The sequence below is a fragment of the Fusarium solani genome, assembly GCF_023522795.1.
Source record: "Fusarium solani strain SB1 chromosome Unknown bctg00000009, whole genome shotgun sequence".
NCBI lineage: Eukaryota > Fungi > Ascomycota > Sordariomycetes > Hypocreales > Nectriaceae > Fusarium > Fusarium solani.
In genome coordinates this window covers 2,378,239-2,403,207 of record NW_027072144.1, presented here as the reverse complement: position 1 = coordinate 2,403,207, position 24,969 = coordinate 2,378,239, and the positions used below count along the sequence as shown (strand labels likewise).

At 49.4% G+C, this 24,969-nt stretch overlaps 5 protein-coding genes across 5 annotated transcripts; 4 read left to right on the top strand and 1 right to left on the bottom strand.

The window, feature by feature from the left end:
• Window positions 1–2,878: 2,878 nt before the first annotated feature.
• On the top strand, window positions 2,879–7,976 carry MRS44_013794 (uncharacterized protein; the record flags this gene model as incomplete). The annotated part of the gene is made up of 6 exons (XM_065617237.1): window positions 2,879–4,237; window positions 4,304–4,348; window positions 4,406–5,409; window positions 5,585–5,951; window positions 6,063–7,705; window positions 7,958–7,976. The coding sequence occupies 6 exons, from the start codon at window positions 2,879–2,881 to the stop codon at window positions 7,974–7,976; spliced, it is 4,437 nt and encodes a 1,478-aa protein (XP_065473309.1).
• Window positions 7,977–9,929: 1,953 nt separating this feature from the next.
• Window positions 9,930–10,849, bottom strand: MRS44_013793 (uncharacterized protein; the record flags this gene model as incomplete). The annotated part of the gene is made up of 2 exons (XM_065617236.1): window positions 9,930–10,271; window positions 10,454–10,849. The coding sequence occupies 2 exons, from the start codon at window positions 10,847–10,849 to the stop codon at window positions 9,930–9,932; spliced, it is 738 nt and encodes a 245-aa protein (XP_065473308.1).
• An 871-nt stretch (window positions 10,850–11,720) lies between these two features.
• Window positions 11,721–12,661, top strand: MRS44_013792 (uncharacterized protein; the record flags this gene model as incomplete). The annotated part of the gene is made up of 3 exons (XM_065617235.1): window positions 11,721–11,823; window positions 12,079–12,205; window positions 12,262–12,661. The coding sequence occupies 3 exons, from the start codon at window positions 11,721–11,723 to the stop codon at window positions 12,659–12,661; spliced, it is 630 nt and encodes a 209-aa protein (XP_065473307.1).
• An 802-nt stretch (window positions 12,662–13,463) lies between these two features.
• Window positions 13,464–14,053, top strand: MRS44_013791 (uncharacterized protein; the record flags this gene model as incomplete). Its single annotated transcript, XM_065617234.1, has 4 exons — window positions 13,464–13,473; window positions 13,635–13,815; window positions 13,864–13,906; window positions 13,958–14,053. 4 exons carry the CDS (start codon window positions 13,464–13,466, stop codon window positions 14,051–14,053), a joined length of 330 nt encoding a protein of 109 aa, XP_065473306.1.
• Window positions 14,054–21,750: 7,697 nt separating this feature from the next.
• On the top strand, window positions 21,751–23,214 carry MRS44_013790 (uncharacterized protein; the record flags this gene model as incomplete). Its single annotated transcript, XM_065617233.1, has 4 exons — window positions 21,751–21,917; window positions 22,260–22,518; window positions 22,635–23,061; window positions 23,105–23,214. 4 exons carry the CDS (start codon window positions 21,751–21,753, stop codon window positions 23,212–23,214), a joined length of 963 nt encoding a protein of 320 aa, XP_065473305.1.
• Between the last annotated feature and the right edge of the window lie 1,755 nt (window positions 23,215–24,969).

The window sequence follows — 24,969 nt, the reverse complement described above, 5'->3', positions numbered from 1 at the left end:
ACTATCCCTGCCGATGTGGATACTCGCACAATTAAATTGATCAATTAAGATAGATGGTGAACAGATCTGCTTTTTCCATAAGTACAAAGGATTGGCCAAAACGTCAGCACATGTCGCCGATCGCAGTAAAGCATCTTGAGGTAAGAAGCTTGATGCCTATTAAGTGGATACTTGCACAGCGGAATTGATCAATCAACGTAGCTGTTGAACAGAATTGCTTCTTCTATGATTACAAAGGATTAACTAAGAAATTAATGCATGAAAAAAAAAAAAAGAAAGTATAAGAGCTAAGCAGTATTTAATAGGTAGATGAAATAACGTAGTATATATTATATCAATCACATATGTGCCCATCGATGTTACCATTACAACGAAAGAGGGTAAAGGGATATTTTGATCTATTGGTATATCAATACTACAGCGACCATATGAATAAGAGGGTGGAGGAGTATGATGCCGTATTGGTATACCGGCGTAATGGCATTCCGACTAGATAATGGGATGAATAATCAAGCCCGATGTTATTAATATTAGAAGAATAAGAGGGTGGAGGAATATGATATTCTATTGGTATATCAGTGTGATAATGCTCCGAGTAGATAATGGGATGAATAATCAAGTCTGATATTGGGATGAAATTGGAAGAGTAAAGAAGACCATGGTGGGATAGACCTATCATTTATTGGTAAGTGGGTCAAGGCAATGACGATAGACCATATTATCATATAATTTGATAGGTATAATAGAGATAAAGATGACGTGGGAGTATCGGGATAGAATCAGATCAAGAGCAGAGTAGGACTGGTTGGCCGGGTTTGGTGTGGGAGAATCGAAATCTGCCCCAGAATGTACCGATTACAAAACAGCATTGTGAATGGCATCAACCTTTATCATTCATATTTATGACACTATTTGGCTTAATACACATGATTACACACCCTAAGAATATTCGTACATACACTGTCTTGTAATGGATTTGTCATTATCTGCTCTACTTAAAAGGTTGCGTGGTCGAACGCCTGGCAGCACACTCAGCAGTCTCGGGCTGAAGACATACAATGATATCTTTGGTGCGGGAAACTCGAATACAAACGCAACACCAAGAGAATCACATTCTACTATCCAACCAGGCACACCCGGTCGTATTCCGGGTGTCCAGCCTGTGGGCCCGGCATTAAGGAGGTCGCTCCCTACTATCCAACCGAGTACACTTAGTGATATTCCAGAACCCGTACCTATAGACGCGGCACTAGAGGGACCACAATCAACGGGCCAACCAAGCAAACCAGGTAATCACCAACAATACCAATCAAGTGTAAATCAAATCGACAATGCCAATGCGCAAACACAGGCGGCAGGAAACTAGATAAGCCGGCCACCACCAGGGAGCACGACGCCGACACAAGTGCCTCCAAGAAAAAGAGGCAGACCGCGAGGTTCTCATGCACCAAGGCGGAGAGATGTTCAAGAAGGAAATCAGGTGCAGGAACATCAGCCAAGTGCATACCAAGTCGACACCATCAATACTCAAGTACAGGGACCTAAAAGCTGGATGAGTCGACCGCCGCCAAGGAGTACGACACCAATACAGGCGCCTCCAAGATCAAGAGGCAAACCACGAACTTCTCGTTCATCAAGACAGAAAGAGGCCCGGGAAAGAAACTGGCGGCAAAGGAGACAAACCCAACAGCAAAGACCACTGGTTGCCGTTGGGACCCCAGCCAGTTCCCAGTTGCCATCTAATGCTCCACAGCAACTAAAACCTATACCAGTGCAACCGCTTATAGCACCAAACCCCACACAAGCTGCAAAAATAAGCAACGCGAGCCAATATCACCGGCACAATGCACTGGGCATGCAGCAATGTATAAGCATTCCAAGCTTTTCAGATGTGGATCAACATGGCCAACAAGAACTTGGCGCCAAGCGTAAGGCTAACCAACACGGACAAGAACAAAACAAAAGGCAAAATCGAAGACAGGTTAAGAATAGCAACCTTAAAGAGCAAACCCAGGCATTCAAGAGAGCTATTAAGCATCTGGAAGATGAATTTACAGAGAAAGAGAGAATATCCTACACAAAGAATTGGCGTAAGCCAGTCCCCCGTGAGAGGAATATATCCACAGTCATGGACTTTTATCAAGCATTTCACAACATCAACACCCTACCCATACACACATGCATGATATGCTATCAGAAGATCAGCACGATGGAGATAAAAGAGCTTAGCTGGGAAGAGTAGACAAATAGCGCAGCGATAAATAGCTGCCGCACGTATTCATATCCAGATTGCTTCCCTATTGGCAAGGCTATACCGAGCTGCGAAAACTGTGCCATGAAGATCCGCGAAGGCAATATGGCACGGGGCGGGAACTTGCATCAAGCACTTAGTTGCGAGCACATGTACCCAGATGCTCTCAGAGATTTGACTTTGGTTGAGGAGAAGCTGATTGCACTCAACACCCATTTCGGCTTCGTTGCAAGAATCAAAGTCACAAAAAGCACCAAACAGAGTACGGCATATGCACGCCATGTAAAGGGTCATATAACTGTGTTTCCAAACAGTGTTCAAGACTTGGTTACCACAGTACTACCACATCCGCTTCTACAATCTTTAGAGGACATCCATATATCCTAGCATAGGCCGCAGAGACCAGCCCCCAGCGATCTATCCAAGTTGCTCTCAGTCCGGCGAGGAGCTATAGAACGGGCATTACTTTAGCTAAAAGAATTTAACCCCCACTATCAGCATATCCAAATCGACAAAGCCGAGTTGGATAGTTAGGGAGAGCCGGCGCACGGGGTTCCGAGCCCGATCTATGACAAGATAGAGAGAGATGAACCATCGGCATGGGAAAAAACGCAAACAACGCACATCATGCCCCCGGCAGAACGTAGAATAGATGACACTGAACCCCAGTCACTCGAACAGATTATGGACGGGCTAGGCAGAGCGTATGATGAGAATGATATAAGTTACGACGAGGATGAGCAGCTCTATGACGAGCGCAGTCGGGAGGAGCTCGAATATGAGGGCATAAGAAGCTTTCTTAATGAGATCCTTGCATCTAGTATGTTTCCACTGGATACAGCACCGCGAGCAACCGATGCCGATAAACTGCAATTTGCCATTAATACAATCAGAGGTGGACAGACAAATGCGCAAGCACAGCCGCCCAACCCGCCGGCTGGGAGCGCGCAGGGTTCGCACCTTCAGCCATACATTCACATTTCAAGAGGCAACGAGTTTGCAGATATCAATGATCTCTGGCATCTTACAAAAGCATTTCCAACACTATTCCCGTTCGGTTTTGGTGGGCCACGGTGCAAGGAAGAGATAGAATCGGACCTGTGGAAGAACAGTGTCCAGCTCACAGGGCATATCCGTAATAGAGACGGTATTGGAGAGGGTGGAGAGGATGCGATTTCGCCAACACGTAATCTCGGACTTCGCGCATGGATGAAGAAGGTGCTGCAACGACATGGTGGTCGCTTTGCCAATCATCCGGCGTTTTCATTCCTAGTCTTCAACATAGAGGTTCGGTCTAGGAATAGAGGAGTAAGTATGGTGAGCGTGCGACGGACCGATTTTCCTGAGGTTGAGAGGATCATTCAGTCGTTAACACTAGACAGACTGGCGGAAGTGCAAAAGGAGTTAGAGGCTGGCGGGAGCACCCGAGATGAAGATATCAAAAAGCTCCTGCGACACATCTCATACTTTGGCTACAAACAGGCCATGTCGCAGGAGTCGCGGCTAGCCATGCGCAGAAAGATTAAAGCGCTCATCATCAGATACGGTATACCGGCGATTTGGTTTACGCTGAACCCTAATGACATTACGAACCCGGTAAAACTACGTCTGGCGGCATATCGAAAGGAGGACAAGGCTGGCGCGGAAGCAACCCTGCTTCGGGCCCTTCAGGATAGGTATGAGAGAGTGAAGCTGGCGATAACCGACCCCATAAGCTCTGCCATCTTCTTCCACCGCGAAGTAGAGATGTTCTTTGAGCATTACGTCAAGGTTGGGGAGGAATCTGTGTTTGGTCGGATTGGACAGTATTTCGCCGCCGTCGAGACCAACGAACGCGGTGCTCTTCATGTCCATGGTTTGCTATGGCTCGAGGGGAACTTGGAGCTCGGAAACTTCATCGGTGCTCATGGAAACGGGGAGGATGATGAGAGTGCGGCGATGGAACGGGAAGGAATCCTGAAATATGTCGATTCTGTCTTTGCCGAGGTATGTGCATCCATATATCCACGTAACCAAAAGCCAACGTAGGTCGGAAGCTAAACTATTATCTAGGATCTGAACGAATCTGCTGCCTTTAATGAGGAGAGCCAGACTAGGGTGGTTTACGACAACATATCCCACTTGATGACCGATACAGGGCGCTTCTCTGAATAGTTTGACGATGAAGCCCACTTTTGCGCGGGCAGGGTCCAGATGCATGTCCACACCGCAACTTGTGTCAAATACTCTCATAACAAGGAGGGAGGGAAGAAGCCCACGTGTCGATTCCATGCGCCTTGGAAGCTCTTTACAAAAAGCGAATTCGGCGCGGATGGTATACTTCGGCTCCAACGCTCACATCCCATGATCAACCGATGGAACAAGTCAATGGCGGTTGGGTTGAGGCACAATCACGACATCTCCTTCATCGGAACCCAAAGCAAGACAATGGCGCTGATATACTACCTGACAAACTACGCCACAAAAATCGAAGATCCGATCTGGAAGAGAGTGGCCATAGCAGCAGAGCTCTTTCCGAGTATCAGCACAACCAGCGCCGTCGGGCTTGGTGCAACAACTGCAAACTACGAAGCCAAGGCAAATATAAACCGCCAGTATCTGATGAGAATCGCAAACCGAATATTCACCGAGAGGCCATTATCGCAGGTGGAGGTGATTGCGCACTTCTTGGATTACCCAAGTGAGTTCTCGAGTACCAAACAATGGTCATATGTGAATATGACAACGATGTACTGGGCAATACTCCGACGCTGGCCGCATCTCCAGCAATGCAGTACCGGTAGCACTATAGGCGACGACGATGATGGACCTATCGAGAACATAAGTGGCAATGGCAACGGCAACGACGCGGAAGCCAGCGCGGAGAGGGTCTTGGTGGGAAGCGATGGCAAGAAGCTACCATACATTGAAGCCTACCACCACCGTGGAGAGGTGCTGCAGACATTATGCTTCTATGACTACGTGTCGCTTGTTACATTACAAAAGAGGATAGATTCATCTTCCAAGGAGTTGGTGAAGATAGAATTTGAAATGAACTGGAAGCCGGGAAGGGACTGGGTGCAGGTTCTAAGACCCCCGGGGAAGTATGCAGTGCCATGCATGAACGGGTTTCTCGATATGGACTTTGATATTGACACAAACGCAGACAGATACCGCAGGTAAGCACAAGCCATAGAACAGATGGGATGGATAAACGAGGAGCATACACTAATATTAGCACCAGAGCTGCAGTACAGCACCTCGCACTCTTTGTGCCATGGGAGAAGTTCACTACAGCAGCATCAGGCGATATTAATGAAATCTGGGAACACTGGAGACGGCGACTCCCAAAAGACTCCAGACTATCGCAAGCAACATCCAGCTCTTGAAGCGATCAGCGGAAGATGCGCGGCGAGACGCGAAGCAGTGGGCAGTTGCAGGGGACGATGCCATTTTAGATGATATCGATGCTATGGGGGATGATATCCAAGATTCTATGGGCCCAGTAAAAACGTATCGCTCAGATCAGGTTGGCCAGCTTCGCCGACTGATGGAAACAGTACGGGGTGCCACAGCTCCCAACCAGGTGACCGCTGGTTCGGAGTCTCTCGTTAAGCTGCTAGATCAGCTTCATGAAGCCCACGCAGATATCACCGACTTTGCAGATGATCTTGAGACTGTCGCCCCTGCTGAGAGCCTTGAGCAGTACCAGCCAACTATGGTAGCTAGAAGCGAGCTCCCAATGCAACATCAGCTCAGGGGGATTAAGAGCAAGCAGGATAAAGCCGATAAGGAAATTGTGCAAAGAATCCAAGGCTCTGACGGAGTTTAGGATACTCAGAACACGGCTGCCGGCACAGAAGCATTATTGAACTATACTTTTGCGGGTGCAGGAGAAGATAGCATAGAGATATCGGAAACAGACACCAGGAACACTGATGGACCCAGCACTACGGTCGCTTTTGGACCGTCAACCACATTCCTCCATGCCGGTCGGCAGATCGCAAGCAGGTTCACCCTGAACGAGCGGCAGGAAATTGCCTTCCTTTTAGTATGTCGCCATCTCGACACCATCCCGGACGAAGGTGACAGCGATGATTTCGATAGCAGTAATGTCGAGAACAATGATAACGCACAACTATGCGAGTTCCTGGGTGGGGAGGGCGGCACCGGGAAGTCCAGGGTCATCGAGGCGTTGGCGGAATTGTTCGCTAGCAAAGACATATCGCACAGGCTGCTCATGACGGCGACATCGGGGGCCGCAGCAGCGCGGATCAACGGCGTGACTATTCACTCCGCCTGTGGGATGCAACCCAACGCATCCGACGGCAATACCGACGATGGCAGCACGGTAACCTACGTGGACGGTGATGCCCGAAGAAGATGGAGCGAAAAGTGGCTGCTCATCATTGACGAGGTGAGCATGCTGGGCCTCCAGACGCTCTCCAACATCAACAAGCGGCTTTGCGCCTCCCGAGGATCGAATCAAGATTTTGGCGGCATCCCAGTGGTGCTACTATCAGGAGATTTCCACCAATTCCGCCCAGTGCAAAACAAGTCGCTATTGACGCCATGGTCCGCCCTCAGGATTGCAGATGAAATGAGGGCGCACGCACTCTGGGCTCGATTTACCACCGTCGTTATGCTCACCGAACAGGTGCGCGCAGCGGGGGACCCGCAGCTGCAGCGGCTGCTGACTCGGATCCGGCAGGGGCAGCAAGACGAGTCCGACATGGAGCTTCTTAATAGCCGGTGCTTCCAGGAAGGCCGAGCCATACCATGGGGCAGGGGCATCACAGTAGTTACACCCCTCAACAGCACCAGATGGAGCCTGAACATGGATGCGGTCTTGGCCTTCCAGGGGCACCACCAGAAGCCAGTCCGGATATTTCTACCCCAGCACCGTTGGGGTAAACCCAGTACATTACCGGTAACGGAGGAAGAAGCTACGCTCATGGCCAGCGTCGGAGATGACAGCAAGATCTGTGTGCCGGCCACGTTCATGTTCGTGCCTGGCATGCCGGTGGTAGTGACGAAGAATATAAACCCAGGCCTCAAGCTCGTGAACGGGGCCAAGTACAAAGCACTGGAAGTTATACCAGACTCCAAGAGTTTCCCAGGGTATCAACTCGCCTCGAACATCATCCTCCACTTTGGACCACCTGCCGGCATCATCCTGTCGTCCGAGTCCACCAAGAAGTTCAAGTTTGATGACATGCCACCAGGCACGGTCCTGCTTACTCCAACAAGTGCCCAGATACCCATCGAGAAGAAGAAGAGGGCCAAGAAGAGGCCTTGGCAGAGGCACGAAGTGAGCCGCCGAGGACTCCCCTGCACTGCCGCGTTCGCATGCACCGATTACAAAATCCAAGGCGAAACCCTCGTCGAGATTGCGCTGGAGCTGCGAGGAACCGGAACAAAGCTGAATACGACAACTGGACAACTCGAGCCAGGAAAGTGCGATCCGTACAGCCTGTATGTGCAGCTATCGCGGTGCAAATCGCTTGATGGTATTATGTTGCTGTCAAAGGCACGGGTGCAGGACATAGTCGGGAATGAAATACCACAGGAAATGTTTGATGGCGAGGCTAGGATGGAACAGTTGTGCGAGAGGACAGTAAATGAGGCCCGATTATCGTTATTGTCATATCCATCTGCACAATACTAGCAGTAATGTAATTTAGATAACTGTTGGATTGTGACCCTGTATTACGAAACCTCTGATAGATCGATATGCCGACCTTAGTCAGAGGCGGCGTGAGATGACATAAAACCCCTCTCGAGAAAAGAGGGGGCCGCGAGGCATCCTAGATCAATACAATCATCATCTTTGGTCTCCACACTCTATTGACCATTAATCCCTTGGATTGAATGTGTGGTACGCGATCCAACAATAACTAATACATTAATTACACCTAACTCAAGCATAAGAGAAAATGTCATAAAATATAAAGACAAGAGCAATAATGCGATCACACAAACCGAGCTCGCACGTGCATTTCACGTGCATTTCACGTGTGTCTTAACAGGAAACCCTCAAAAGAAGACTCCTTTGCACTTAATCTCAGAGAGCGAATGAGAGTTCACATGTGCGCATTGCCAAATGAGGAAGAGAAGATTGGCACCTCTGAGGGGCATTCGGATGGGGTTAATCCGGACCAATAGGAGGTGCAGTTACGCTTCCTAATCGGGTAACCACTTAATGCGGGTGGGGGGAATCCCAGAGCTTAAGAAGACCTTTCGTACCGAAAGGCATAAGATAAGGCCCTGCCGGACCGCTACAACAATGGTTCACATGCATCAGACGCGAAAGCAACAACGACCTTTTGACCCCGCACAGGATTCTTCAACGCTCATCACATCCATTCCATACTTCAAAACCGCGGTTCTTTATGCCTTTCATCATATCTTTTTGCTACAAGCAGAAAAGTTTTTCTTTATTTGCCAGTCAATTCTCGGATCTCCCATTGTTTTCTGTAAGAGAGCGCACAACGAATCTAACCTCCATTGAGCCCGAGACACCATTGCATTAGCTCGCTTGTTGAGTGGTATGTTCTGCCCAGTACTCCCAACGTTCGATTTCGTGTCTCACGCGTTTAATACGAGTATCAGCCAAGCCCAGTATCATGGATCCCAAGCACGACATGGCATTTACCCAGCTGAAATACTCCTTCAGCGAACTCTGTCTCGCAGGCAGGGACTCCACTGCCGGCCAGGTTCTAGACCTAGTTAAAGGGCTAGGGTGGGACTTTGAGCGTGTTGAAGGATATAGACCTGCCATGGCCGACGATGGGATATGCATAGCGACCGGCGAATCAATGCTTCGCGTGCACTTGCGTAACGGCTTGGCGCATCTGACTAGAGCTTCGGAGGAGCTGGGACGTCTCGGTCTGAGAACGTATGGAAGAACATGCGAGAAAATCATTCAGCAATGTCAAAAATAAAATGGCCCTGCATCTAATACAGACACCTGAGAAGAGGCCGATTCCGACCTACCGCAAAGCTGCAGGTCCGAGGAGGTGCGCAAATTGTAAATCTCCTTCTCAAAGGCGGAAACGAGAGATAACCATTCTTGTAGGAATAACCAATGAATTTGTCCGGAAGGGCCAAGGATAAGCAACATGGGGTTCCCCCCTGAATTCGTCTTCTCGTCTAGAAAAACAGTGAGAACCCACGACCCGGTAACAATGACATTTATCTTTTGCATCATGTTTCAAATACCTACGTGCTTTACTAGCGACAAAGAGGGCTTCCCTCCATACACGGCGATCAGTCGATGGGAAAACACGATTCTGATAACTTTTAGCAGCTTGCTAGACGAGAGGCAAGCTGGGGCTGATGCTGCCACCACAGATCAGGCTGAGTCATTGTCTCATGCACTAGCATTAATATGTTTAGTGAGTTAGCGAGATCTGGATTGTCTCGGATCGAAGCGACCCGCGGCAATCGCGAATGTGACTGTCGCTCGTACCGCATCCATATCTAGTAACCACTCCTGTCCATCTGACCAGCCTGTGAGTAATTGCCGAAGAGGCTCTTCCCAGTCATCAATGTTCCCTTAAGGATCTCGGTTGGCCATGCTTGAAGCCGCTGCATTGGCAGAAAAGGGAGGCGGGGATTGCGTACAGTCTACGCTCGCAGGCTCGCAGAAGGAAAAGTTATCCATGGTGCCTCAAGTTAACCAAGTCAAGCTATCATACTACTCCAAATGGGACAATTCCGAGATCGTGCGTATCTGCTGCCACATGTACTTCTCTAACTTGTTGGCACACTTCGCATACAGCGAATTCTCGTCATTGAATTGCCGGCAGTTCTCGAAGATGAGCCGGGCGTCTTTAATGAAATCCTCAGGTGTCATGTATTGCTCCGCTTCCAGCCTGGCCTCCATAGTACTGAGGTCCATTGGTGCCTTGATGACTTCGTAATAGTCGGCGACGTCGTCCTCGCTGACAGGCTGCCGGAATGGCCACGATGATTGATGGTTCTGGAGGTCATTAGGAGATGTAGCAGCTGCTTGTAGTTCGGACCGTGGCGGGATTGCCTAGCCAGCTCGTCCATCTCAGGTAACCAACCCGACGCCCGGATTGCGTAGATGGATAGGGGGTCAATGGGAGCGAGGCCGTTCTCCCACTGTTTCGGAGGTTGATGGACCACGTGGCTCTTACTAAAAGCCCGCATTTTGGCACGGACGCATTTCTTCTGCTTGAGGAGCATGCGGCCTACCTCTAGGTAGCGAATCCTTGGGAGCATAGAGCACTGCATAAGAGTTCCGCCCTCATAGTCTTTTATACACCCCTTCCAAATTGAGTCATCCAACGTGATCTCCTTTGTATAAGCCTGTTTCTTGAAATAGGGGATGGCCAAGTTGTCGGCATAGGTCAGGAGATGCATCGTATCCGATGATGCCTTGATGTAATCCTTCAGATGCGACATGAGGTGCGCCCCGCACCCCTTGGCCTGCTCGTCTGACAAGACGGCGCAGAAGACAATATTGACGAACTTGCGGTGCTTGAACGGCCGGTACGTGATGCCACCTACTACTGCTAGTGGCTTTCTCACAATGGCGATGGACATGTGAACTCTATCGTAGACGAGGCGCGCGATGTAGCTCTTGGGCATTTCCGGCAGCTGCTTTTGGAAGACGCATTGCAGCCCGCCCAGGACGATGAGACTCTCCCGGTCACCATCATTGTTGTCCTTGGTTAGAAAGAACAGGTGTGTAGGCCGGATTTATTTTGATTATCTCCCTGTAGAGTAATCATCCAGTAAACTTTCTTCCATTTTTACAATCGAGCCGATCAAGTGGCTCATGCCACGCATCACAATAAATTGTAACAACAAACTCTTTGAGACGTGGCAGGCCCTGCCGGAGAAAATAAGTCTCAAGTTTAGGATAAAGCCGAGCTTAGGACCTCAAAACATGTACCGATGTTCCCTCCATTCCTTTTTCGATGCATTGAGATCAAGAAAATCGAATTACAATAGGCTGAACACATTGGAAGCATAATATTCGTGTCCCGGTTGGCAGGTCTCGTATCGTCATTCACGCCGCTGGCTGGCCGAACCATTTGAAGACGGCCCCAATCCAGTTTGGATTGCGCGAAGCACGACTCGGCGCGAGATGTTCTCGGACCTTACCTTAACTGTCATCGGATAATCATGACAGAGCCCCATGACTGGCCATTCTGAAGCTTGACGCGTTGACCATTGAAAGTGCGCCCCCAGACGTGATCGCCGCGTTTCCCCTGTCTTACGCCTTGTCACACTTCGCAGGCCAGTGGGTCTTGATTTGTACCCTCAGCTGCTCAAGCAATAGTCCATTCACGTCTTCGTTTCTGTCTGATCAGCATGCATAAATGCGGGCCAACTGTCCTCGTGCGGTGCTACTTTTTCTTGCCGCCTGGTGTCCCCCACCCTGCTTGTCAGCTCCCTTTGTGACAGATTCTTGTGCTGAAACCCTCGACTGCTGTTCAACGTGGCTGCCGCCATCATGCCGGCAAGTCGTTTCTCTCTTATCATTCGTCCGGTGCTCCGCAGCCCATATTCTCCTCAGGCGGTCAATCGCACTGGACCGTATCCATCTCGGCCCACGCGTGTGACAAGCCAGATATGACGAGCAGCCCCAAACTCACAGGCGCCCTGAATTTTGAGAATCGCGGGCACTGCCTAGGGAGTTAGGCCAGCCGACTGAGGATTAGGGGTGCGGCAACATTGGGTTAGAATTGGGCACCCCAAGATTACAAGACTGGACGTCGAGTGATAATCGCACGTCCAAACCACGGCTACTCTCGAACCGAGAGCATTGAAGAATGAGAAAACACCTATACAAGCACCAATATCTTAATCAGACTCTTCCAGCGCCAAATGCTGGCCGCCGAACAACTTGCAGCTCCTCATCGGAGCCTGCCTCGTGCCGTGCGTCACCGCGGATGCCGGCGATGATTTCTCCAACCCCCTGTTCACCGACCTAGCTCCGTACGTGCCGCAGTTGGCCTGGTGCCACCCGTGTACTGACGGGACGTTGCATCTAGGCTGCTGGCCCTCTTCGGGGAAAGGGTCACCATGCAGCTCATGAGCAAAGCTATGGGCTGGGCCGACAATGTTATTCTGGCAGTGGGCCCGCTGGGCAAAATCACCGGTATCGTCGGCGCCATCAGGATCAGATGTCCGTCGTGGTTCAGAGCCATCATTGGTAGAGCGAGGGAGAGCCGTGCTGTCCCCGTTCCGGCCACTGTTTCGTTAGCGTACCGGCACGTCGCTTTTATTCCACAGCCAGCTTTCACGTGTCCTTCGTGTTCTTGTACTGGCAATGTCGAGATAATCGAGCTTCTTCTCGCTCCAGGCGCTACCGCCGAGAAGCAATGTCATGCCGGCCGAAGTCCAATGTGCTGGTCGCGGCGCGCCGGCAACATTCTGCAAGAAGGATCTTAACGCTCTAGCTCAGAATTTACATATTATTAGTGGACACGAAGCTTTAAGCGACCTTCCCTTTGCATTTGATAGCGAAACTTTCGGCATCTCTACCTCATAGACCAGTAGGACGGCTGAAGTCTTGGGCGCTTTGCTATTGATACTCGCAATCGCCTCAAGCGTTACAAGCCGCTTGGCTTCAGCCGTAGGCAATCCTAAAACGGAAGAAGGAGTTGTTTGCCCTAGAGAGGACAGCTTTCGTTGGAGCCTGGTCCATACCGGAGGCAGGGCATTGTGAAAAAACGCCAGTCGTTGAAACGTGTGAGGACAGGATACGGTTTGTCTGTAGAGGCTGAAGGGAGATGTTAGAAGTGTCGATTATGGCGTAGAACCTCGCCTTGAGGTCTTTCAACCTCTTGGGTCCTGTGCCTGTCTCGAGAAAAGAAGCCGTCCCATCGGTTCGCAGCCGAAACTCCACCCGCTATGTGGGCTGTCGCGTAGTCGATGCCTCCGTCGTCGAGTGCCCGTAGCGAGAGCAGGGCGTGGCTTTTGCCATCGCCGCTATCGTTGCTGGCATGGACAAAGTCGATAAACCTGGCTTGTGGGAATTCGTGCTGCCGAAGATAAGTCGTGCCTCTTCAATAGGGTCGCGAAGCATCTTTGTTCATGATGGTATCAGGGTGTTGGTGTATAAGGTTACGTTGCTCCGGAAACGGCCTACCCAGGCCTGGACTATTGAGAAATAACAAACCGACGTATTCAGAGTTCACCTGGGGGAGGCACCGCAATATTTCCAGAGCCGCACAGTTCATAGGTCTCCAGGATGCCTGCAGGTAAAATTCTGCCTTCTTACCACCACTTTCATCGGCTCCTCCCAAACATTTAGCCACAAAGATAGAGAGGGCGTCGCGTCTGCGCTCTAAAAACCCAATCCCCCCAACGCAACGCCAGCTCCTGTCGCATCCTGGACAAGACGAGAGCTAATGTTCTGCAGCACTCCGCGACGACAAATGTCCGAATCAGACCAAGCCTATGGCCCTCACTCAAGAGAGCCAAAGATCAACCTCAAACAGCGCATTGTCGGTTGCCGACCGGGACAAAGTCGAAGCTCCCAACGGCGTCACAACGGACGACGGTGATGAAGAGGAAGGTGACGACGAATTCGAGGATGAATTGTGAGTTGCTTGTCTGCAACGAGCTTTCATAAGTTACTCATGTCTCAGTTTCAATGTAGAGACGATCAAGAACCACGTCATCGACAACGATGTGAGCATGCTGCGTATGACTTGGCCGCGTATGTGGCTGACGTCTTTCTAGGGTATTCTCAAATTTTTGGTTAAGTGGGAAGGGTTCGACAGCAAGAAAGACTGGACGTGGGAACCCGAGGACAATCTGAAGCAGCGTTCTACATAAGTAAAGTAAGTAAAATTTTCAGGCTTACTTACTTACTTACTAACGAAATCCTTACTTACTTGCCACCGCGAACTATTTACTTACTTTATTGGTGACCTCACGCAGTCAAGAGGGACAGAGTGTGTGTAGTTTGGCCGCAACGGGTCACCTGTCACTGCGGTCTTATGCGTAAGCGTGTTAGACCGCAGCGTCAGAGAGGGCCCGTCCGCGCTCCCTCGTAGGGAGGCAAGTGTCTGTATATTGTAGTAGTGCTACATACAGAGGGAAGGTGGGGGGGTGAAAGTCGAGTCTTGACTGCGTGAGAGATGACGAGACACTGCCGAGGCGAGCAATTGACTCCCCGTGAGGCAGTTGCAGGAGGGAAGAAAACCCCTCAGTGAACCTTCCGAGCCGGGAAGTCTATTGTGCAGTGTGGTCATCACGTGAGGCAACCCCAATAAAACTACTCCCTATATCAGCGGGGAAAGGGGGAGGGCCTACTTATCGGGTTAATATAATGGCGATCCGGGTCAAGTTTTATCTTATCTTATCTTATCACAGATGTGGATATGACAGGGGTTCGGTTCAATATAAACAGATTATGATTGGCCCGTAGAGATCCGACAGGGATAGCGTTCGTCCCGCAATCTGACAAGCATAGGTTTGCACTTACCCTGTACATTCATGCTGTTGACTTAAATGAAGGACAAAAAGCTTATGAAATGCATTATAATATTGAGATTTGCTTTGATCAAATAAAATAGACTTTTATCCATCTACTCATCTAATTTTTATTTTCTATATCATTGTGGCTGATTTTTGGCTGATTAAATTGCGTTTCTTACCCTTTCCGAACACACGTGCCAACCCGCAACCCGAAGCTCAACTTTGATAATCCACCAATCTCTGTAACCGCAACACGGTCGGCCTCTCAAGGGCTCGGCTCGTTCCGAAAAGGCATTGGCGGACCCCGTAGGGGACCGGTCTCCTGTGTGCCGTTAGCAGACGGAGCGTGGGTTGGCTATGTCAATTTCGGGGGTCCTACCAAGTCGCGAAGCCGGGTTCTTAACATCTGGATGATGGTTTCATTACCAATCCCCTCAGCCAAGGAGAGGGGTGTGAGGGGGAGATCGGTAGAGAAATTTGGGATTTGAGGTTTCCCGAGCACCGTGTTCGAGTAGTAGGGCTACAGCTTCGGGATTTGAGGTTTCAATTGCCCGCAATAGAGGTGACTGATGGTCTCGTTTGCAATGAGGTTGGTTTACAGGGACAAGGGTGTACTGACCTGCGTAGAAGAAAGGGGCGCCGAGCATTAGCACATAATTCAAACATATTAGAATACATGCAATTGCGGTTTACGCTTACTCGCTACAACAGCCAAAGGCAGCATCATCAGTAAAAAATACAAAGATGAGAGTAGATCATATTGACTTACTCGCTACAACAGCCAAAGACAGCATAATCAGCAATCCATACAGAGATCAGAGTGGATCATATTGACTTACAAGCTACAACAACCAAAGGCAGCATCATCAGCAACCCATACAGAGGTCAGAATAGATCATATTAACTTACATCCTACAACAGCCAAAGGCAGCATCATCAGCAACCCATACAAAGATCAGAGTAGATCATATTAACTTACATCCTACAACAGCCAAAGGCAATATCATCAGCAATCTATACAAAGATCAGAGTAGATCATATTCACTTACATCCTACAACAGCCAAAGGCAGCATCATCAGCAATCCATACAAAGATCAGAGTGGATCATATTCACTCACAAGCTACAATAGCCAAAGGCAGCATCATCAGCAATCTATACAAAGACCAAAGTAGACCACATTAACTTACAAGCTACAACAGCCAAAGTCAATATCATCAGCAATCTATACAAAGATCAGAGTAGATCATATTCACTTACTCCCTACAACAGCCGAAGGCAGCATCATCAGCAACCCATACAAAGATCAGAGTGGGTCATATTCACTTACAAGCTACAACAGCCAAAGGCAGCATCATCAGCAATCTATACAAAGATCAGAGTAGATCACATTGACTTACAAGCTACAACAGCCAAAGTCAATATCATCAGCAACTCATACAAAGATCAGAGTAGATCACATTCACTCACAAACTACAACAGCCAAAGGCAGCATCATCAGCAATCCATACAAAGATCAGAATAGACCATGTTAACTTACATCCTACAACAGCCAAAGGCAGCATCATCAGCAATCTATACAAAGATCAGAGTAGATCATATTCACTTACTTGCTACAACAGCCAAAGGCAACATCATCAGCAACCCATACAAAGATCAAAGTAGATCATATTAACTTACATCCTACAACAGCCAAAGGCAGCATCATCAGCAACCCATACAAAGATCAGAGTAGATCATATTAACTTACATCCTACAACAACCAAAGGCAGCATCATCAGCAACCCATACAAAGATCAAAGTAGATCATATCTACTTACTCGCTACAATAGCCAAAGGCAGCACCATCAGCAATCTATACAAAGATCAAAGTAGATCACATTCACTCACAAACTACAACAGCCAAAGGCAGCATCATCAGCAATCCATACAAAGATCAGAATAGACCATGTTAACTTACATCCTACAACAGCCAAAGGCAGCATCATCAGCAATCTATACAAAGATCAGAGTAGATCATATTAACTTACATCCTACAACAGCCAAAGGCAACATCATCAGCAACCCATACAAAGACCAAAGTAGATCATATTAACTTACCTCCTACAACAGCCGAAGGTAGCATCATCAGCAATCCATACAAAGATCAAAACAAATCATATTCACTCACAAACTACAACAGCCAAAGGCAGCATCATCAGCAATCCATATAAAGATCAGAGTAGATCATATTCACTTACACCCTACAACAGCCAAAGGCAATATCATTAGTAATCCATATAAAGATTATAATAGACCATATTCACTTACATACTACAACAGGCAAAAGCAGCATCATCAGCAACCCATACAAAGATCAGAGTGGATCATATTAACTTACAATCTACAACAGCCAAAGTCAATATCATCAGCAATCCATACAAAGATCAGAGTAGATCATATTATTAACTTACATCCTACAACAGCCAAAGGCAGCATCATCAGCAACCCATACAAAGATCAGAGTGGATCATATTGACTTACAAGCTACAACAGCCAAAGGCAGCATCATCAGCAATCCATACAAAGATCAGAGTGGATCATATTCACTTACAATCTACAACAGCCAAAGGCAGCATCATCAGCAACCCATACAAAGATGAGAGTAGATCATATTTACTTACTCGCTACAACAGCCAAAGGCAGCATCATCAGCAATCCATATAAAGATCCGAGTAGATCATATTAACTTACATTCTACAACAGCCAAAGGCAGCACCATCAGCAATCCATACAAAGATCAAAACAAATCATATTCACTCACAAGCTGCAACAGCCAAAGGCAGTATCATCAGTAATCCATACAAAGATCAGAGTATATCATATTATTAACTTACCTCCTACAACAGCCAAAAGTCAGCATCATCAGCAATCTATACAAAGATCAGATTAGATCACATTGACTTACAAGCTACAACAGCCAAAGGCAGCATCATCAGCAACCCATACAAAGATCCGAGTAGATCATATTGACTTACAAGCTACAACAGCCAAAGGCAGCATCATCAGCAATCTATACAAAGATCAGAGTAGACCACATTGACTTACAAGCTACAACAGCCAAAGTCAATATCATCAGCAACTCATACAAAGATCAGAGTAGATCATATTCACTTACTCGCTACAACAACCAAAGGCAGCATCATCAGCAATCCATACAAAGATCAGAGTAGATCATATTCACTTACATCCTACAACAGCCAAAGGCAATATCATCAGCAATCTATACAAAGATCAGAGTAGATCATATTTACTTACTCGCTACAACAGCCAAAGGCAGCATCATCAGCAACTCATACAAAGATCAGAGTGGATCATATTCACTTACTCGCTATAACAGCCAAAAGGCAGCATCATCAGCAACCCATACAAAGATCAAAATGGACCATATTAACTTACAATCTACAACAGCCAAAGGCAGCATCATCAGCAATCCATATAAAGATCCGAGTAGATCATATTCACTTACTCGCTACAACAGCCAAAGGCAGCATCATCAGCAACTCATACAAAGATCAGAGTAGATCATATTTACTTACATTCTGCGACAAGTAGAGACAAGACCGTCAATCATTGATTTATCTCCCAAGTTCAGTGCCGGATCACTCACCTGGACACTGTATGAGTAGTTCACTTTCGCGCCTCTTTCTAGCAGTATCCTAATAATATCCGTAGACCCGTTGTCAATGGCACGAGCTAATGGTGTTTGGCCAGCGCTATCCGTCGTCTTCGCATCAGCGCCTTTGTCCAGCAACAATCGTGCAACGGCTGCGTGCCCGCCCTCAGCGGCATATGATAGCGGGGTCCGGCCAGCGCTATCCATCGCCTCCTTGTCGGCGCCTTTGTCCAGCAACAATCGTGCAACGGCTGCGTGCCCGCCCTCGGCGGCATATGATAGCGGCGCCCGGCCAGTGCTATCCGCCGCCTCCTTGTCGGCGCCATGTTCAAGCAGTCGCTCGATGACAGCCTCGTGACCCTTCTCGGCAGCTGACAAGAGTAGTTCCCGCCTAATCTTGTCCACTGATTCGACCTGGGCACCTTTCATTAGTCGGTCGGCTACAGCCTCCTGTCCACTGCAAAGGGCATAGGATACTGGCGTCCCTCCAATCTTATCCTTTGAGTCGACGCGGGCTCCTGCCTTGACCAGCCGCTGTACGACGGCCATGTGGCCATTCCAAGCGGCGTATGATAGCGGCGTTCGACCATGCATATCTCTTGCGTCAACTTCCGCGCCCCTCGAAAACCACAGTTTGGCGATGTTTTTCAACCCAATCATCTTAGGGCCCTTGATCAACATCTCCACGACACCGTTAAATCCGTTCTCTGAAGCCCAAGAGAGCGCCGAACGCTGATAAGTCCCATCTCTGGAATCCACTTTAACCTCGTCTATGTCAAGCTGATGCTTTACAATTTGTTCAAGTCCGAAATATGAGGCAATCATGAGAGTTGTGAAACCCTGAGGAATACCCGTATGTGTGCTCGCCCAGTAGATCCTGAACCAGGTCCGACAACGTCCCGAGCTCGCATCACAGATCCGCCACAGTGATTCCCTGACTTCGTCGCCTTCGATACCTGACGCTCGCAAGTGGGTAGTCCAGTTTGTAGCAGAGTAGTCAAGGAAAATGTGATCGTAGAGGTAGTGGGATACTTTCCCGTCCAAATTTTCATCCAGGGGGTGAGTCTCAAACTCAGTAAAGAGGAGGTGCCAGATACAGATCTGGCAAAGAATGCGATGGGACTCTGGTGGCTGGAGCGAGGATTTCCATCTGAGCTGACTGTCCTGGTCCCCTCGAGAATCTGAATCGTCGTTCGGGACCAAGAATTCTTTCGCGGTCTGGTGAAGAAGATAGATCTTCGAGTCTGTGATGGTTACGAAGAGACCGCAGAGGTCTGTGACATACTTGCGGAAGCGCGCCTCTGGCCTGTCGTCCAGGTCTTTATAGGACCTGTGATTTTCTCGAAGAGCCAACGCTAGGTCCATTTCTGCCAGAGTCAAGGGTCGTGCTGCCGCGACGATAATATGCAGCAGTTTTTTGGCTTCTTTGGCATCGCTACTCTTAGCTAGAATCCTTTCGTACGCGCCATCGACCGTTCGTGGAAGTGAGGAAGTGACATTGCGTATCTTGGCCTTGTCGATGCTGATGTCGCTTTCGATCAAATCTAGGGTGAGATATACCCATAGGTAGGTCTGGTTAGGGACACTCCGTAGCTCATTCAAGAGCAGCTGTGCTTCGTCTGGTTTGAGAGGCAGACTATCTCGGATGTCAGAGACCCTGTAGTCTATGTAGACATCGACCTCTTTGGCAATCTTCGATATCTCTGCCTCGCTTTCCCCTCCAGATGAATGACAGGCTGGAAGCCCAGTCTGATTTTGTCATAGGGCCGACTGGTTACGAGAAACTTCAAGTTGGCGTTGTTTTTCGTGTCATTTTCTGTGCCATAGAGTTTGCGCAGGGCTTTGACAAACTTGTCCCGCTGTTGGTCTTCGCATTCGTCGAATGCGTCAAGAATGCAGACTAACTCGCCAGCATTGTTGTCCTGTGAAGTCATAACCAGGACTTCCCAAAGTTCATCAAACGAGGTGGTAAGATGCGTTCTATAGTCTTCGAACCGCTTGACAATCTTGTCAGAGAAAAGGATCTCTTTTTGTGTGAAGACCTGATGTAGGATGCAGCTGAGAGCGCTTGTCGCTGTCCTCTGATCCTCGAAGTCGTCCTTGAAGAAGAAATAGCAGGTCGTTCTGGATTTTGTAGTCGGAAGCTCAGAGTCCACCAGATGTTTTACTAAGACGGATTTTCCGCAACCAGGATTTGCGGACACCCAGAGGATATTTGACGATTTGCTTTCTCGCCATTGCTGAAAGTGGTCATGACGTACGAACCACTCACACGTCCCTGGGACCCGATCTGGATTCCTGTTCTTTCTATCCAGATACGGCGAGGTATGGAGGGTCTGGAGGATCCGAGTCTTGGGCCTTTCACTGGATTGACCTGCAGAGGAGGAAAGGTCAGTCTATTGGTAATGAATCTATCTATGGATCTTGTCATTTCGTACCGAAGTTCATAGTATGCCCACTTCCAGAGACAATATACTGCTGGCCACTCCCAGAGACGATTTTATGATCTTGGCCAGTAATATTAGACTGATAGCCCGTTCCCCCGGAGGCGATATGCTGAGAGTTTGTCCAGGGACTGTCAAATTCCGAGTCTGGCACAGATGACTCCACGTTCGACAGCTGATCAATCGCCTCCTTCAGCTGGGCCGTCTGGCTCTGCGTTGCCGTCTTGAACAACTGGTTGGTAGCTAATGCATCCAAGTCTCTCAAGATGCCTCGCATCAGTGTCTCCACCCTGTGTGCTTTGCCCAAGCGGAGCAGAGAGGTGCGATAGAAGTCGAGCACAGATCCATCCTTTGAATTCTTCGCCCCTTTTTCGACTTTCTCGAAGATGTCCTGCAGCAATTTGGCTCTCTCTTCGCAGCCACTGACCACAGGCTGGATGGCCTTTTTAGATGAGTCATCCAGGGCCAGGCCTTGGAGATGATCGCGGGCCAGAGCCAGAGTATCTTGCGCGAGAGGGAGACTCTGGTTCACTTCTTTGAACTCATCTGGGAGGCCTCTGAGGTGTTGAATCGCCTTATACGTCGACGAGACGGCTTCGACGATTGCGATTGTGGACGCAATGATGCTGAGTGGATCCATTTCCCTCTTCGGGTTGCGGGTCTTTCGAGGCTCGGGTAGACGGGAATCGGGAAGGAATTCGGTCACCTGCAATCACTGTGAATTGTTATTCAACTACTCATACATGGGAGGTCGTACGTCTGAGCGATTCTCCACTGGGTTTCAATGAGTACCGAGGGGAAAGTTATGGGGACGTTTCGGCCAGGGATGCGGATGTCCCTGGCGGATATTCTACCACGAAGTTGAGAGTCGGGGATATTTCGGGGGCAAATGATGGCCTTCGTTCGTTGCCGACAAGACCACCTAGGTCGCGGGCGATGGAGATTAGGGATAAGATGATCGCGGATCTAACGAGTTATCAGAGCCTCGCGGGGAAGCAAAAAGGAAAACTGGGCGACGAGACGTCAAGGCCAGCTGAATGTCAAAGGCATCCTTTTGCCGGCGGCAGCGGCGTCTGCCTCTTTATTGCGCTCTGTCGTAACTTGTCAGCTTTCCAGCTTAGGTAAGGGATTGAATACTTCTGGGCTGGGGCATTGTCGCAACGGATGTGGCTTAGCCCTCGGTGTCACTTCAGCGTCTGCATTGCGTAGACGAATAGAAGGGCTACTATGGGCTGAAACAAGTCATGTTCCGCTCCAGCACCTTACCAGCCGCTCCAATTCAACAAGCGTCTATGCCCTGTTCAGCTTAGCTTTGCCCATGATGTAGCCATTCAAGATAGTAGACGGGTGCCATTCCGCTGTTGCGAAGTGGGCAGCATCTTGGGACGGTGATGAGCAGGAAGCTAAGCCAAACAAATGAGTGGGTGGGAAAGTCACCAGAGGTAGAGACTGAGACTCATCAGGCCCTCCAATGAGATGAAGGAGCGTGCGGCCGCAGCCGCATTCGGTGGAGGCAGTGAAAGCGCCATGTTGGTCGCTGCACCGGGATTAGGCGAGGCTGGGAAACCACTTCGCAATGTCACCTTCCTCCAGCCAACAATTTCTACCCTTCTCGGCCAGATCATCTGGTCAAAGCACTCTGCGGCCAATCAGGGAAAGACGACACAAGTGACGAAATGTTCTGAGCGTATCGAGACCGATAAAGACTTCACAACTGAGCGCGTACTTGCAGGTGAATCAGCATGCCTCGGCCAATAAACGTCGTTCCAGTGTGCCATGGCGGGTTGGGTATCGTGCGCTTCACTAACCATGCCTAACAATGTCTCATGCACCGATAGACATCGCCTCCGCTCGGCAGGTATGATCTGGTTGAGCAACATATCGAATGCTCTGCTAACAGAGTTCTCCATTCTCCATCCAGCTTCTCAAACGTGAGAACGAACATGCTAAGGACGCATTCCAACGCGATCGCGACCGGCCCCTATCGCTGTTGCCCGCTTCGTGCCGCAAGGAAGCGTCAATATGTCACGGCCTGTGTTGAGAAGGAGCTCGACCAGCAGCGGCTCATCAGCATGCAGGCCCTGGCTCTGGATTGCGGGTCTGCCCATGTCGCCGCGCCGCGTTCGCTGCATCACCAGACACTACGAAGTGGGGAGATCCTTGTCAAGGAGCGGCTGAATATGCATCTCGTCTGGTCAGATGTTCCTCAAGCCGACGCCCCGATTCCTCCGAGAGCCGAGTTCAACGGTGAACAAATGGGTGTATGTGAGAGTCCAGCTGGTAAGAACCTCTCGTACGCTTTGATCAGTTTTCGCCAGCTTTGAGCTCGTCATAGGCATGGTTCCAAAGTCGCTCTTGTGGACTCGGCAGCAACGAGGTATCGGAATCCGTGAGGTAGGTGGAGAAGAGGTTGGCTGAAATGTCGGTCGAGTGGTTAGTTGGGATGCAGGCTGAGACAGCGTTTGCGAAGGTGTGGCTGCCGAGGCAGATTCTTGGGGAGAGGCTTGCAACAACCTTCTGGCCTTGGATTTCGTTTTCTCAAACAAGCTCTGCGCTATCTTCACCGACAATAGGATACCTTGGTCTTGCTGCGGGTTATCATCGTATTATCGAGGCGGCTTCTGCCCCAATCAATGAGTCGGGATGACGATGGAGCGTCACGACTGACAACTTGGGCAGCAACATCTGCGGGATTTCTCGTGCGGGGAAGGGAAGCGTCAGCAGCTGAAAAAGACCCCTGCAGCTCGGCGCAGCTGATGAAGCCAGTAGGGTTGCCAAGTAATGGGATGTGCAGCTGCGCCAGGTCAATCGCAGAGCTCTGCCGTGTTGGGAGTGGAAAGTACAAAGCAAAGCAGGTGAGGGAGAGAGGTGAGAACAAGCTGGCACGATTTGACTCCATGTGTCCACGGCCGGTTGTCAGATCATGTCGGGCGGGTAGCTTACCCCTGACCATCCACAAGACAGCTCCAAGGGGACTGCACCAAGGAAACAGCACTAAAAATTAACGTTATCGGCTCCGATTGCTTCTTTCGGAAACGCCTCCCCAGCTTTTCGCTAATGAGCATAGCAGCCGGCAGTAGCATGGCGGTTGCCAGTCGCAAATGCGGGTTCACCCGTCGTCTCGGCGTCCATGTCTGTAATTAGCCGCCACCCCAAGTCGTTGTTGATGTGGGGGCATGGAGCGCTGTGGATGTGTTGCTAATTCAGGAGATCGAGCAGGATCGAGGTAGACCGCAGAGAAAGCGTGAAGCTGTTGGGGCAAAAATATGGATAAGAGCTGATTGATGGGAGATAATGGCGCAAAATAGTTGGCCTACACTGGTCGTCGGAAGGACATATGGCGTGCTGACCCGTGACTAGAGTCAAAGATACTGCTTCTAGATAAGCGAGCCCAGGCAGGGCGTCGCCCCGGCGGGGCCATAGCAAACCATGATATTCTGATGGTTAGTGATGAGGCTTCGAAGGTGGTTTAACTTGCCGACCAGGAGCCCGAGACGAAAGAATGCGTGGTGGCTCTGTTAATAGGGGACTACGGCAGATGCCTCACCAGGCCGTTGTGTGGCAATGTCGTTTAAGGGGCATTCCTTTCAGACATAGTCATTCAGGGCGTAGCGCCTTTTGCATGTCGCAACCCCAACCCATCAGACATGCAAGTATTCTCGTGCTAATGATGATGAATGTTGTTATTTAGTTCTGGAGTTGCGAAGTCATTAAATTCAACAGGGGTCAGAAGACGGAAACGCGACGCGTTTCACGTTTTTGGTTTTCTGATTTTATTAGCGCTCTGTGAGAAACACACTGCGTTTCTAGAGGGGGAAATACGGGGCGGAAATTCTAGACGCTAATTGGTTAGAAAAGGGAAACGCACTGCGTTTCCTGCGTGCATTCTTGAGTAAGGGTAATTTAATATGGGACACACTGGGCGAATGAATTTGCGTTTGTTCGAGAGAAGGTCAAGCCAGCGCGCCCGACGGACGAGCCTTCATTCTGAGGAAAGAAGTCGGGGCCGCAAAATAATGGGGCCAACACCATCGAATGGGCCTTCCCGACTGGGATGTATGCGGCTGCGGTAGATATTGCGAAATGACTACCTGAATGGTGTCCGATAAGAGATGGATCATCACAACAGGATTTTTTGTCTGACTCGTATTTGGACATGAGGGAGGGAGAGGA